The sequence below is a fragment of the Sinocyclocheilus grahami genome, unplaced genomic scaffold, assembly GCF_001515645.1.
Source record: "Sinocyclocheilus grahami isolate Dianchi unplaced genomic scaffold, SAMN03320097.WGS_v1.1 scaffold1220.1, whole genome shotgun sequence".
NCBI lineage: Eukaryota > Metazoa > Chordata > Actinopteri > Cypriniformes > Cyprinidae > Sinocyclocheilus > Sinocyclocheilus grahami.
Genome location: NW_015506399.1, coordinates 167,216 through 183,960, shown reverse-complemented (window position 1 = coordinate 183,960; position 16,745 = coordinate 167,216). Strand labels below are relative to the sequence as shown.

At 36.9% G+C, this 16,745-nt stretch overlaps 1 protein-coding gene across 8 annotated transcripts in view; it reads right to left on the bottom strand.

The window, feature by feature from the left end:
• LOC107568143 (cadherin-18-like) overlaps positions 1-16,745 on the bottom strand; it is a 187,003-nt gene that overhangs the window by 16,490 nt on the left and 153,768 nt on the right. For all 8 annotated transcript variants that reach the window (XM_016253996.1, XM_016254001.1, XM_016253999.1 and 5 more), the window contains exons 8-10: positions 16,231-16,367; positions 10,719-10,840; positions 6,960-7,077 (exon numbers count right to left, since the gene is read on the bottom strand). In XM_016253996.1, the coding sequence (XP_016109482.1) occupies positions 6,960-7,077; positions 10,719-10,840; positions 16,231-16,367 (377 nt within the window). The remainder of the gene's footprint in view (positions 1-6,959; positions 7,078-10,718; positions 10,841-16,230; positions 16,368-16,745) is intronic.

The window sequence follows — 16,745 nt, the reverse complement described above, 5'->3', positions numbered from 1 at the left end:
TAACTATGTTGATCTATCTATCTATCTATCTATCTATCTATCTATCTATCTATCTATCTATCTATCTATCTATCTATCTATCTATGTGTTTTTTAAGTCATCTCCAGGTAATACATAAATTATATGAAAAATGCAGAGCTAATTGAAATAGCATTTATTACAGTATATAAAATATTCTGCTTTATTCTGTCATAAAAATGGAAAAAAGTGTTTGTAGTATATAAACAAATCACACAATTGGCATTAGGAAAATTTAAGAACAAACACTATAGAAAATGAATTATTGGTTATTGTCCAGCAGTGCATTTGATTTCTCGTCCAATTAAAAGTAAGATATAATAGAATAATAATAATAATAAAAAACAAATAAAATAAAAAAGGTATTATTACATTTGACACTTCTGAAATGGCTACCAGATTATCTGATGGCTACATGAGAGTTGTTCTCTCTCTCATTGATAAATTAAAAGAAATATTTAATTGAAAAAAGACAATATAAATAAAATTAATAACATACACTCAATGCTCTCATTAAATGCCTGAGACATAGTGGTGTCTTTGTCCTTTTAACAAAAATTTTAAAATGGCAACAAACAGAACATTTTCCAAACCAAACCGAAGCTGTGACCACAGAGTTGTGATAAAAACCACACCGTGAGACATAAAAAAACACTTATACCCTTGAGTACACAGTATGTAAGCAGAGCTCTTTTCTCCTGAGAATCGGCAGGTGTTAAACTCAATAGGAGGCAGTAGTGTTGAGGGCAGCCTGATGATCCTGCTGTTTGCCTGAGGGCCATCTAGAGCTAAGGCAAACAATATGTGTGTGAATGAGAGAGAGAGGAGAAAGAGAAATGCCCAGAGCTCTTTTCTTCGAGCACCACTCATGATATAATCCAGACCACCGGCCTTCATTTCCATGCTGATAAATATCACGGTCATAGATACATTAGATTTAAAGGGGTCATATGAGGTGTAATGAAATGTGTTTATGCGGTTTAAGGTTAAAAAAACACATTTTCCACATACTGTACATCATTGTTTCTCCTCTATGCCCCGCCTTTCTGAAAAGTGTCGATTTTTACAAAGCTCATCATTCTGAAAAGCGAGGTGTGCTCTGACTGGCCAGCTATCCAGTGCGTTGTGATTGGCCGAATACCTTAAGCGTGTGACGGAAATGTTACGCCCCTTACCATACTGTGATGCCCTGTCAGGCCGGAGCGACGAGACAAAAACATTAAAACCCATTATAAACGAGGCATTTGTTGCATCCAGTGGGGACATAATTACGGATTATAATGACTTATACTGTCTTTTTACGCATTGCATCATGCCGCGTAAACATAAAACCATGTCTGCATTTGTGATCAGAGAAATGACAAACAACAAGCGCTACTCTACACTGCTCAAAACTCGTGTCTGAATCGTCAGTGGCAAATCCTTTAAATATGAAAGACGTACTTACAGTCTGTGAGTAAGAACAGCCGGCATTGTAGTCTACTCTACCAGGATCAGGAAACAGTCCTCCATAAAATGCGCTGGACACATCTGAATATTTAGGTTGAACTGTTCTGGAACAGTGTTGTAAATACAACTTAACCACTGATTTCTAGTCGTGTCCTCTTTTGGAAGGCCAAACAAAGTAGTTTCGCTTTCACAACGAAATACACAGCGTCACACACGGCGGGCTAGAGTGAGCGGAGGCCGGCAGGCTAGAGTAAGGAACGGCGGACGGGCTTGAAAACGACGCGGCCGGCGGATTCGACGAAGGAGCGGCTGGTGGGCTTGCGGCAACCCCATGTGACGACCCCGGGCTGGACTCCGCTTCGTCCACGGTGAAAGCCGATCCGGCGATCCACAGCGCAAAGTTGATGTATTTCCCCAGCGACCAGCACGGATCAGCTCCAGGCATGATGAAGTGGATATCGTCCTCTTTTGGAAGACCAAACCAAAATAGTTTCACTTTCACAACGAAACATACAGCGCCTACATGTCATGGCGGTGGCGGCAACAACAATACTACAGCGAGAATAAAAGTTACGCCTTCTTTCTTTGCGTGAACATTTGGGCGGTGTTATGCAAATATTCCCACATAGTGATGTAGACGTGGGGGCGTGTTAGAATGAGCCGTTTTAGGTAGGCATGGTTGACTTAACTTTTATAAAGAATATCTCTTTGGATTTGAGACTTTAGTCTTTGCAACTTTACAGATCTTCTTTATGCTTGTTACACTCTAAAGAGAAAGGAACAATTGAAATCGCATCATATGACCCCTTTAAGATACTTTAAAACTGCAGTTTAACAAAATAGAAGCTACTCGATCCACAGTAGTCCAATGAAAGTTAAGCTATTCGTCTTACATATTTTGCAACAAAAAAAAAAAACATCAAGCAAACTAACAGAAAGTAACTACAATAAAGCCGTTACACTGAATAATTTAAGTTTTTACTCATACATAATCTGAATCATTCAGGTCTGTGAACCGGATCTACTGATTCACTGCAATGATTCAACTCAAAATAAAGATCTATGCCATTACACTGAATAATTTAAGTTTTTACTCATACATAATCTGAATCATTCAGGTCTGTGAACCGGATCTACTGATTCACTGCAATGATTCAACTCAAAATAAAGATCTATTCATGAATCACACTTTTAAGCTTTTATGAAAGCATCAAGAGCAACTAGGCCGGATGTTGAGGTTATAAGAGAAAAATGACTTAAATTTCTGTCTGTTTCTCACACAAAGCTATTATATGAGTCTTATGAACCACCCCTAGACCTCTTTACTTGCATTATACTGAAAATATATCCTGTCCACGTGTTTTATCAAGGTCATCTGGTCACTTATTACTCACTATGTTATCCTCAGACTGAATTGCATTATCATCATCATCCTCCTCTTAGGAAGTGGCCTTAGCATGTTTATCATCATAATAATGATCATAATTACTGGATAATGACTAATTTCTCCTGTTACTTCTTGGTTTACAGTCTATCTGGTTTCCTGTCCAGACGCCCACCGACCGACTGACACCCTATATGAGAAAAGTCTTCTCAGACGCTGAGTGCATATTAAAACAAGGCAGTGTTAGACAAGAGAAGCACCTCTCCTTAAAGGCGTATTGATACAGGATTAGAAAGTCAATGGAAATAGGATGAGCGTCTTTAAGAGACAGATGGGAAACAGGAGGGATAGACAGAGAGTGAGAGAAACAGAAATAACTAACAATAGATCAAAAGTGGAGAGGAGTGAGAAATAATGAGGTGTGGAAAAAAAAATACATATATATATATATATATGGGATTTTTTTGGTAGACTTTCCAAATTAAAGGAATAGTTCCTCCAGAAATGAAAACAAATAAATAAAAAATCAGTCGCTTTTAAGTATTATTTATCACTCTCAATAAATAAATACATATTGATTTATCTATTTAGATGTGCTTATTTAAAAAATATATATATTTTATCAATCAATAAATAAATAGGTTAATCAATACAATTTTTGGGTGCACTGTTCCTTTAAGATAGTGTTTTAATGTATATGTGTGCAAAGGTGGATCTGATTAGCATGCCAATGATTCTGTGATTTCATGTTCACATGCCTTCAGCATGTTTTTGACCATGCCATTCATAAGCTCACTTGTGAATATTACCTTTCTAATTACCCTCGGCTCCACTACAAAACCGCAATTGACTACAGAACATAATCAAACTGAACATCCGTGCAAGGGTAGCGCTCTGGGGCCCTCCGTCTTACATTGTTATTCACACAGAGACTGCGTTCATTTAGCAAAACGTGAACAGACAATAATTTAGTCCATTTAGCCTCCCTCTCGTTGTGTACCAAATAGATTTGCACCTTTAAATCCAGAAATGGAGATTCAGGGAAATTGTATTTATTTTGCAGTGCTTTGGTAACTCCATTGAATGCCTTAAAGGGGCTTCACTTACTTGCAATCTCACAATAAGAGCATTGCACGCCAACATCGACCACCGGTGGAAAGAGCTGATAATTCGGAGGTAAACAGTGGCGTGTCCCAGTGGAGAGAGATTAAAGAGCGAGAAACCGTGTGAGAAGTAGACAGAGAGTGTGAGACTTGCACTGAGTACCACTTGGATAAATTAAGTAAACTCCATACTGCAGTTGGCGCGATAGAAACGGAGTGGAACTCACGATACTAGCCAAGTCATTCTGTCTACCAATTTAACATTAATCTACCTCTCTTCTGTTTTCCCCTACTGATCTTGAGACATGGGATAAAACTTTACCAGCAATTCGTTTTAAAAGTAGCAACATTTGCACTCTAATTAGAGATGATTCAAGAAATTTCTTATCACAAATGTAACATCGTAACTTCTTTATTTCCTAAAATCACATTACATTATCACTTTCTACCCCTTAAACGATCCATCATTTCTTAAAAGATCATGTAGATTAAAATAAAAAATGCATCCAATTAATTAAATGCTATGATGATTAAATTAATTGATTGTGTATATCAATGTATGCTAAGAAAAGTCCCCAAATGAAGATAATATTTCGGCAGGCAACTACACTCTTTGGATGGACATAAACAGCTTTAAAAGTCAATATATCCTTGTGTTATTTGATATAATATTTCATCTCAGTCCATTTTGTAATCAAGTCTTTCTGGATGTGCTCTTGTAATCTGTCTGTAAACTTTTAATTATTGTACAAATGCTTCAAAGGGACATCTTTAGCTTTTGCATCAAGTTTCATTGTTTTTCACCATCTTGCACCATGAGCATCACCTTTTTAAGAAGCTGTGTGAAGTTAAAAAATGTACAGCTTTGAAAAATACATATACTGTGTATGTTTCCTCCAATTGCATCTATGTCTAGCTGATTTTGAATTTATGCATTTTGCCTGCTCTTATTAATTAAATTGACAAACCTAATTAAAATAAATATGAAATTAAAACTTAATAAAGTACCCATCAGAAACTGATTTCTATCCCTTTATTCCCCATTCTATTTTCAAATCCCCTATTGATTTCGGGGTCCAGATTTGGCCCCGGGAGCAGCACACCTCGGATTAGAGCAGTCTCCATGGTAACCTCCAGCCCACAGACATCTGTGTGAGTATTGCATTAAGGCCATCGGTTCAGGAGTTTAGGGAGCTGGTAATTCATTCGACAGCAACAGGGACTGAACCTCTGTGCGAGGTTAGACCCATAATCCCTCAAAAGGAATACTGGGGCTCTTCGACAGCGAAACCGTGCCGACTGTGCTTGAGCTACATTTTGGAAATGCGGTAGCTGGAAGAGTACAACAACTTCACTAGTTACTTTAAAGTTCACCCAAGGCTACACAGACACACATGAAGTGATGCTGCCCCAGGGAAGAGTAAAGGTGCCACTCCGTGGAGGGTCTAAATGAACAACCGATACTGTAAAACACAATTAGCATAAACTGGCTTTCTGGTCTTAGCTGGTCTGTTGGCTAGTTTAGAGGGGTTTTGGGCACTTTTATTCAGCTTGACCAGACTGGAAGACCAGCTAAAACTAGCAAACCACTGTAGGTTTGTTACTGCAGGTTTTAAATATGGTAACTGATCAACCAGAAACAGTTGGAAAATGAAAAGGTTGATTACATGTTGATTTTATCAATGAAAATGAATGAAAACAAACCAATATTTCTCACGCCATACAGATGCCCAAAACAAACACAGAACAGGAAAAAAACAGAGCAAGAGCAATAACACAATTAGCATAAACTGGCTTTCTGGTCTTAGCTGGTCTGTTGGCTAGTTTAGAGGGGTTTTGGGCACTTTTATTCAGCTTGACCAGACTGGAAGACCAGCTAAAACTAGCAAACCACTGTAGGTTTGTTAATGCAGGTTTTAAATATGGTAACTGATCAACCAGAAACAGTTGGAAAATGAAAAGGTTGATTACATGTTGATTTTATCAATGAAAATGAATGAAAACAAACCAATATTTCTCACGCCGTACAGATGCCCAAAACAAACACAGAACAGGAAAAAAACAGAGCAAGAGCAATAACGTCTCGGTTACGTATGTAACCCTCGTTCCCTGAAGGAGGGAACGGAGACGTCATGTCGGAGGACCGACGAAATTGGGATCTCGCTTAGAGGGCCAATGTGCATTGGCTCGTTTAGTTTACACTCGAAGTAGATTGGTCCCTCTAAGCGAGATCCCAATTTCGTCGGTCCTCCGACGTGACGTCGAGAGTGACCGACTGAAAGGGAACTAACTTTAGTGTTATAGTGATATTGATTATTGAAAGAAATGCCATTACAGTTCATTGATTTACCTTCACAGCAGCTATTACTCATGCATAAGGGATTTTACTTCTGTCTGCATCTAAACGGTCATCAGTCGTCTCTTTTAAGCTTGCGGTTGACATTTAATTATAACTTAAATGTTGGTCAACATTAACCCGGGAAGTTTATTGATCATATGCGAATACTTCTGCAGTAATTTCCCCCCCTTGAAAATATATACATATTTAAAGAAAGCTTGAATATCCTATATATGTGAATTCATTATAATAGCTTGCATTAAAATAACATATATAGTGAACATCTTCTGAATGCTACTTTGTGCCTTTTGCCGTAATGGAAGAGAATATTAGACCGTACATATTAACACAAGCCAAGTAGGATTCCCACACATTTTTACTAATGGATTTCAATGACTTTTCCAGTTGTTTGTGATTACCAGACAAGGATATTTAAATATTATTTTATAGAGACTACACTCACAAAGAGCAACTTGCCGATTAAATATTTTAGACCTGTTATTATATCTAGAAAAATGTAGGTTCACTACAAATATGAAAAAAGCCATGTAAATCATGAATGTCCTGACATTTCCAGGTTTTCCTTGAATGTAAATAATGCAAATGCAATAAACAGACAAATCAATAAATTAATTAATAAATGTTTTTTTTAATCCTATATCCATACCTTCATTGTCTTTAATAGTAAAGTTGGGGTTGGCAGGAATTCCTCCAGGGAAAGAGAAGGAAAATCCCTTTCCATTGGCAAAATCATCTTTATCCACAGCCGTGATTGTCTGAATGACCTGCCATCAACAAAACAAAATAAGAAAAGACGTAAGAAACACTTTCTTTTCATAGTGAACTTTCTCAGATTTGCTTTAGCTTTTTGGGTCTCTCTGGTGAAGCTTGACTGATTTCTGTCTTTTTACTGTAGTTAAGATGCCTGGATTGTACAGTATATACGTATATATATATATATATATATATATGGATTTCACCAGTTTCCCATGTAGAAGACCCATATCCTAAATACAAGTTGAATTCAGCAGGGTTCAAAAGCTCAGAACATAGTTTTGCTTGATTCTTTCTGTTTCCCCCCCCCCTCTCGCCCTCATCTCAGAATGAACTTCAGAAATCTCTGCTGGCATCTCAGCAGTTGTAGGATGCTGTGCGCTTTGTGCATCAAAACCAGATGGTTTGTTGGTCTGAATTGTCTTGGAAACCCAACAGGCATTTTAAACACATTTATAATGTCAATAGATTACAGTAGAAAATTATCTAACACTTTTCACAAAATTATTAAGTACCAAAAACTGTTTTAAACACTGATAATAATAAGAACCATTATTAATAATTGAGCACCGGTAATAACTGATAATAATTGTGCAGCAAATCAGCATATTAGAATGATTTCTGAAAGAACATGTGAAAGTGAAGATACATGGGTAATCCCCATCAGTAGGTGGATTTTGCCAAACAGTCTAAACTGGCGCTGTCAAAACATTTCTCTGTTTCTTTGAACCAGCTGAATCTTCCACCAGACCACTCCGCAACAACAGATCAACCAATGATGTGAGTTTAGGGGCAGGGCCATCTGTTTTTTCCGACCAATGGCAGATGAGGAAGGAGTTTGCGACACCTGTTTGAAAACGGTCTTTATTTTTTAAAGTCAGTTTGGTGATTCTAGTAGTGCAGAAAGTACACACTCCACTTAAAACACATTAAAAGTGCACAGAAGCACTTTAATGTGCCACTCCTGTAATGTAGTGTAGATAATTTTTGGAATTGGATGTACTGTTTTATGTTTGGATCACAGGGGATATTAAAATAGGCTTGACCTCATCTGTCCTTCGTTTTCTCTCGCTCTCGTCCCTCTCTTTCTTTCGGCCGCTGGTGAAAAACAGCATTTCAAAATTAAATGGAAAAGTGTGGGTAGGAAAATAGGAGTTTGCTTTAGTGAGTCAGAGCTGTCACGCTTTGTTGATCAGATTTTTATTCTCATTGTGAGATGATTAGCATTCCTTTAACCCCTTTCCATTTTTCTATTTCAGACCCTCTAAATATTCAGCTCGCTCTTTTTTCCACACCATTCATGGCAGGGAACTCTGATATGTAAATCCATATTGATCAAACCCATATTTTAATCTTTCATATGCCCAACTTAACATTTGTTAATACAGTAAGTGCTTGCATTTTTAATTACAAAAATTAAGCGTTAGCATTAGTTCTGGCAGGTCACGTGAGTCAAGCTTGCATCAGCTGATTCTCAGCTGATCACATCCACCTATAGGAATATGACACCTATCGCGGCATTCCTATATAAGCTCTATTTAGTATTATTCAGCAGGTTTTCAGCTTGCTCCTAATCAAATTACCCTCCTCCATCCCCAGCTCCTCCTCTCGCCACAGTCAGGACTTGGCTTTCTGATATTCCTTGCTAATCAGACTCCTTTATCTTGAATAAAGTGTTACACTTAAATATCATTAAGTACATTAATGATATCTGCCTTGTTCTGTTCTGTTAACCCTAGGGGGGTTATTATTGCTGCTCTCCCTGCTCACTCATGACAGGCTGCATGGATGGGCAGGGAGGATTTTGCCCAGAACAGAACCATACCGCCAAACCAAACTTTATGCTAAGTATCTATCATTTTGACGATAGTGGTCCTGACAGAAATACATATTTATGCATGTCATGCATATACATTATGCTCATTAGTAAGTGAACTGATTAAAACAACAGTTAGTTTGATTACTTCAGTTGTTACATTCATTTTAAGGAGACTCGGCCTCCCTCACCTTCTCTGCCAGGGAATGAAGGTGTCAGAGAGAAAGCGAGACAGAGAAACAGTTCAACTGTTATGGGACTTGCCTGTCCTGCTCTGGTGCTTTCACAGATGATGATCTCATCTTCTGTGTTGATCATTGGAGGATTGTCGTTCACATCTAGAACCTGCACTGTAACGGGCACGTGGCTCTGAAGACTGGGGTTATCTGAAAACAAAAGAAAACATTGGATTGCATGTGGAAAAAAACATCAGATAGCTTATGTGAAAGAATATCTGAACATTAAGCAGATTTTTGTGGACCGAAGATAATGGTAATGGAGATTCATCTATCCAATAATACATTAATTCACCCATCATCTCATCGATCCATGCCTGTAATCATACATTAAATCCATCTGTGGAGCATTTAAAGTGCTTAAACAACAAAAATCACTTGAAAATGATGCATGACTTCTCATGAAGATATGTCTTAGAAGGTTCAAACACAATCAAACTTACACTATTTTCATTGATTTGAAATGAAAGTTTGCAGAAATCTAAATCAAAATAACCATATTTAAAAATGCTAAAACATGGTAAAATGATCTGAGAGTACTACACTCTTATTAGCAGCTGAAAGCATTATCAAATTAGCAAGATATTTAATTAACAAACACACAGAGATCAGGGGATGTGTAGAACTTTATAAAATGACAGTCATTCCCATTATGTAGAAGTAGGAAAATAGGAGTTTGCTTTAGTGAGTCAGAGCTGTCACGCTTTGTTGATCAGATTTTTATTCTCATTGTGAGATGATTAGCATTCCTTTAACCCCTTTCCATTTTTCTATTTCAGACCCTCTAAATATTCAGCTCGCTCTTTTTTCCACACCATTCATGGCAGGGAACTCTGCTATGTAAATCCATATTGATCAAACCCATATTTTAATCTTTCATATGCCCAACTTAACATTTGTTAATACAGTAAGTGCTTGCATTTTTAATTACAAAAATTAAGCGTTAGCATTAGTTCTGGCAGGTCACGTGAGTCAAGCTTGCATCAGCTGATTCTCAGCTGATCACATCCACCTATAGGAATATGACACCTATCGCGGCATTCCTATATAAGCTCTATTTAGTATTATTCAGCAGGTTTTCAGCTTGCTCCTAATCAAATTACCCTCCTCCATCCCCAGCTCCTCCTCTCGCCACAGTCAGGACTTGGCTTTCTGATATTCCTTGCTAATCAGACTCCTTTATCTTGAATAAAGTGTTACACTTAAATATCATTAAGTACATTAATGATATCTGCCTTGTTCTGTTCTGTTAACCCTAGGGGGGTTATTATTGCTGCTCTCCCTGCTCACTCATGACAGGCTGCATGGATGGGCAGGGAGGATTTTGCCCAGAACAGAACCATACCGCCAAACCAAACTTTATGCTAAGTATCTATCATTTTGACGATAGTGGTCCTGACAGAAATACATATTTATGCATGTCATGCATATACATTATGCTCATTAGTAAGTGAACTGATTAAAACAACAGTTAGTTTGATTACTTCAGTTGTTACATTCATTTTAAGGAGACTCGGCCTCCCTCACCTTCTCTGCCAGGGAATGAAGGTGTCAGAGAGAAAGCGAGACAGAGAAACAGTTCAACTGTTATGGGACTTGCCTGTCCTGCTCTGGTGCTTTCACAGATGATGATCTCATCTTCTGTGTTGATCATTGGAGGATTGTCGTTCACATCTAGAACCTGCACTGTAACGGGCACGTGGCTCTGAAGACTGGGGTTATCTGAAAACAAAAGAAAACATTGGATTGCATGTGGAAAAAAACATCAGATAGCTTATGTGAAAGAATATCTGAACATTAAGCAGATTTTTGTGGACCGAAGATAATGGTAATGGAGATTCATCTATCCAATAATACATTAATTCACCCATCATCTCATCGATCCATGCCTGTAATCATACATTAAATCCATCTGTGGAGCATTTAAAGTGCTTAAACAACAAAAATCACTTGAAAATGATGCATGACTTCTCATGAAGATATGTCTTAGAAGGTTCAAACACAATCAAACTTACACTATTTTCATTGATTTGAAATGAAAGTTTGCAGAAATCTAAATCAAAATAACCATATTTAAAAATGCTAAAACATGGTAAAATGATCTGAGAGTACTACACTCTTATTAGCAGCTGAAAGCATTATCAAATTAGCAAGATATTTAATTAACAAACACACAGAGATCAGGGGATGTGTAGAACTTTATAAAATGACAGTCATTCCCATTATGTAGAAATAATGACAGATTCCATGCTCACATTAGTGAACTGGAATGTGGTTTTGATGAATATCAAATTACATAAAAAAAACAGATAAACAAATAGCATGGCAATGGCCAATTAATTTCTGATTAGCAAACACAGGTTATGCAAATTTCTATCAAGTCTGTCTCAAAAGAACACATATCTGAACTGTAATTTCTTAGAGAAAAGTACATTTGCATGCACTCCTTGATCCCTGGGTGGGACCCGGCTAATTTTGTTTACAAATTGGCTAAATCATCTAATAGCAATTCTCACTGAGTTGGACCCATACCGATTAAATTAATTTGAATCAGAACACTATAAATACAAAAACGCAGAAATTAACAAGGCATTATAATGCTCATAAATTAAAAACAGACCCACAACAAGGATATAAAAATATTCTGTGCAATTATAAATTGAGTAATTAATAAGATAAATGATATTCAGTTAGGGCCTTTTGAAATTGCTTTGCATCATTTAGACTCACGTATCAAAGATTCTAATTAATTAACTATGATATTACAAAAAAAAAAATACTTTTTTGTAAGTTCATACCAAAGCATGGATATTTTACGCCAGTAAATTAAAATTAGCAATAAAATACGATAAAAAGAGATTTTCTTAAACATTCTGTCTTTCTCTGCTGCATTATTTGTTCTCCGTTTCCCAACTCAGTCTTTTTGTTTACTGCTTTTCAGTATTCATTTCAACCAATCTATATCTCCTGCCTCTTCTTTACTGTGTTTCTTTTACTCCCTTCTCTTCGTATGAATCTCTCATCAATGTGAAATGTTATGGTTAAAAATTAGATATAATTCGTTTTGGGTCATTTCATTCATTGGTCTCATTAATCTATTATTTATTCCAGAGCAAATAGTTTTGGCTGAGAGCAAAATCTCATCACATTATATTTTAAATAACTTTAATGATGTATGTCAGCTTTTTTTCAGCAGGGTCACTGCAGTATTTAAATGTAGTTGTCACTCTTGAAATTTTACAGTGTGTACGTGACCGTGGATCGTTACCATATGAAATATTTTTACTTTTTTTACTTCAAGTGAAAGGTTGTAATGTTGTGATTCATCGTAAGAGATGGTTTGGTATTTTTCTTTAAGAAATGTTGAACCAAAACAACTGAGTTGTCTCTCACTGTTATGCTCTATTGTGATGTGAGCTGAGCGTAGGCTGTCTAACATCTAGCAAAAAACAGCCAGATCTATCAGTTTTATAATACAGAATATTCATGCACCACAACTAGAAGTAGCTAATAAAATAGCACGGTATCGGCCAATGGCACAGCTACTGTTAAATGCAATAAATGTGCATATAATTGCTGAGACGTCTTATAAGCGTACAGGCCAAGTGAGTTCCGCTCCCTCGTCATCCTCACTAATGAGCACTCTAACATGAATTCACACCCACAGCTGGACCAGAAACGAACATTTCTCAGAATGAAGCCTTTAACGGCAAGCCATCTCCATGGCAACAAACACCATTGGTTTTGAAAAAAAACCTACTCGCTTCAATGTATCTTTGATTGCATCCAACAATGTTAAACAAACACATCAAAGCAACATCAGAAATGGGATTGTGTTCTGTCATTTTGCTTATTTACCTTTTGGGATGTTTGTTTTGTGTTTACACAGAGGAACATTTTATTGCACTTTCATAGCTCAGATTTGATTTTGATTCTTAGAAATGTTGCTTTGCAATTATCAAGTTTATCTCTAGTATCTTAAGTTTATCTCTGGTTTATAAAAAAAGACACACGTGAGGCAATTGTTCACAAAAAGTAAGAGTGCAGTGTTACATATCTCAGATAATGTGGTCATAAAATATACCTTGAAAGCACAGTAAGCTGAAGTATCGGCCAAATGCATGTATGCACTGAATGAGAAATGTTGAAGAACACAGATCTGAGCACGGTTTGAGAGAGTTAAGATCTCTTCGGAGGCTCTCGAAGAGATGAATGTATATCTCTGAGCAGCAGACTTATGCAAAGTCTCCATTTGATCTCATTGCTGTCTTGGGAAAATAAGTGAGATATTAAAGCGATGTGTGATTTTTCATTCACAGACTGGATAAATGTGGAATATGATTATCATATAGAAGACTGAATGCGTGTCATTGGTGCTGGGTGTAAGGGTAATTACTCTGATAAAATCTGCAGCAGAAGAGTCAGATGACTCCATTTACATTACTGCCTGTGATTTTTATCATCTGGGAGATTATATACTCCCAATCTTTCCCTGTTTTTGTTGTCTTGCATGAGTGGGTTTGTTAAAGGTGTATTTCACTCAAAAAACAAACAAAAAAAAATAATAATTCTGCTGTCATTTCCTGACCCTCATTTTGCTCCAAACCGGAATTACCTGCTTCTGCGTAATGGTGCTGATTGCTATTTTTCATTCAATTAGAAAGCATCAAAAAGGGCATAAAGGCACAATATAGCTGTGAGCTATATTGCACATTTTCTGAAATCATATGATGAGCTTTGAGGAACACACAGTAAGGTAACAAAGTCCTCCTGCAGTCACTAATTTAATCACTTAAAAATTTTTATAATAATTTATTTTTCATTTTATTTATTTTTATTATTTTTTTCCCCATTCCAGAAGGAAAATACACACAAAGACCAAGGCAGGCATAATTTATACAATAAAACAAAAACAAAGTCCCCTTGCAGTCACCAATTTAATCGCTTAAAACTCATCTTTAATAATCAAATTACATATTTAAACATTTTTCTAGTGAAAGTTATTTATTTACTTTTTATATTCTTTATTTTTTTAATTTTATTTCAGAGGGAAAATACATATAATGACCAAGGCAGGCATACTTTTTTTTTTTTTTTTTTTTTTTACAATAAAACAAAAACATTAATGTTAATATGGATACAATATTATAAACAAGAATGTATGCCATCAGTCCTGGAAACAGTTCTCTAATCTTATAGAGGTTTTGTAAAACGGCTTCAGTATTATAACTCTACACCCTGACCTCATTTAGTATATGCGGACACATTAATATGCAAATTACTCCCCGCATCCACCCCATTACCATTGTGCAGTGTAGAAAACGCTACACAATGGCAAGTGCCAATATTGGATTAATTCAGCCAATAATGCTTGAACCAGAAACTGATTGATGATGAAGAAGAGGACAAGCGAATTATACAGGGCTGTCTACAAGTCCACATATCAGAGTGGTAATGCATTGTATGTATCACTCTCTACAATATCAGACATGTAACGGTAATTGATATAATGGTAGTACTTTATTTTAAGGACCAGTTCTCACTATTAACTAGCTGCTTATTAGCATGCATATGATATTACTAGCATATTGGATGTTTATTAGTACTTATAAAGCACATATTAATACTTTATTCTGCATGACCACATTTTAGGTCCCGTAATCCTACCCCACACCTAAACTTAACAACTACCTGACTAACTATTAATAAGCAGCAAATTAGGATTAATTAATAGTGTTAATAGTGAATGTGTCCCCTATTGTAAAGTGTTACAGATATAATTAACATTTGGCTTGGCTGGACTATGAAACAGCTAATAATATGTTGCAAATGTTCACTAGGGGAAGTCGTGGCCTAATGGTTAGAGAGTCGGACTCATAACCCAAAGGCTGTGGGTTCGAGTCTCGTACCAGCAGGGATTGTAGGTGGGGGGGGTGAATGTACAGCGCTCTCTTCCACCTTCAATACCACGACTGAGGTGCCCTTGAGCAAGGCACCGAACCCCCAACTGCTCCCCGGGCGCCGCAGCATAAATGGCTGCCCACTGCTCCGGGTGTGTGTTCACGGTTTGTGTGTGTTCACTGCTGTGTGTGTGCACTTTGGATGGGTAAATGCAGAGCACTAATTCCAAGTATGGGTCACCATACTTGGCCACATGTCACTTCACTTCACTAATGTTATGCAAAGCCCCGCCCCACAAGTTGACAGGATTGGTTACATGCTTGTGACTTAGGAAACAGGTTTAAAAGGTTTTTTTTTTTTTTTTTGACTTTTTAAGGAGCAAATGCTCAGTAATGGTGCTGACTGATGAATTTGCACATGGCACATTGTCTTTAAGCATATTCAAAACACCAGCTAGACAAGTTAACAACATTAAAAATGAGTTTTGATCACAGGAGGGGCTTTAAATCTACCACATCTACCATGTTCAAAAGAGTCCTGATGTCCAATCTGTGGATGAATCTTTTTTTTTTTAAGGTGGATCTTTCAAAGAATCTGGTTCAAAAAACTAGATCTGAAAGATGCAATCATAAATCAGACTGAACTGGTTCTCAAATTCAACTAAATCAATGGTTTGGATACAGCAATTAACAGCTCACTAGAGGGGAATTTTATGAGTGAACAACATCTACAACTACACTCAGATTGTATAGCTGCAGAACACAGCACACAAGCCATTTAGATCACTTTAATGATATTTTACAGTGCTTCTGGATCTATTTTGAAGCTTGAAAGCTTTTGGCCCCATTCATTTTAATTGCATGTGAAAACAACAACAATAACAACAACCAGCAGTCTTCATTTTTCTCTTTCTACAGAAGAAAGAAAGTCATACGGGTTTGAAACAACATGAGGGGTGAGTAAATAACCACAATTTTAATTTCTGAGCTAGCTATTCCTTATGTGCTTAGAGGTGTGATCTTTGACTATTAACGGGCCTGCAGAGTAGATTTCACAGCAGCGGGAGGGCGAGTGATTTTCAAAGAGAGAAAGCGAACGGCAGTCCGTTTCTCATGAGTGCACGAGGCGTTTATTGCTGAGACTGTCTTTGCAGACTAAATTGCGAGTTATTAAAGTGGCAAAGCTCAACCAGCATGCTTTCTGGTACCCACCTTCCTCTGTTGCCATGACAGTGATGTTGTGCCAGGGCGTGTCCTCGCGGTCCAGGAGCTGAGTAGTTCTGATGACTCCACTGATGGATTCGATATCAAAATACACCGCTTTGTCTTCTCTCTGCTCGATGAAATACCTAAATATAGAAGAGACAGCATGAATACTGCATCTTTTACCTCTCTATATTATCATCATGGTGGCATTATTAGCAAAGACAGCTGGGATGTGCATGATTATCCAAAAGCTTGTATTTCTATACATGACTTCATGTTGTGAAACTTCATGTCTGGTGAGACTTATGGCAGGACTACTCGACTTTACAAAGCTCAGCCTAAAGGGACATATTTTTATTTTTATATCAATTCTTTTTTATTATATTGTCCAAAAGCTTATACCACAGCATGAGTAATTGTACATATACAAAAAATAGTCAATTATACTGAATTTTATTTAATTGTTTTTACAGATTCTATACAAATATATACTGTGTGTGTGTGTGTATATATATATATAT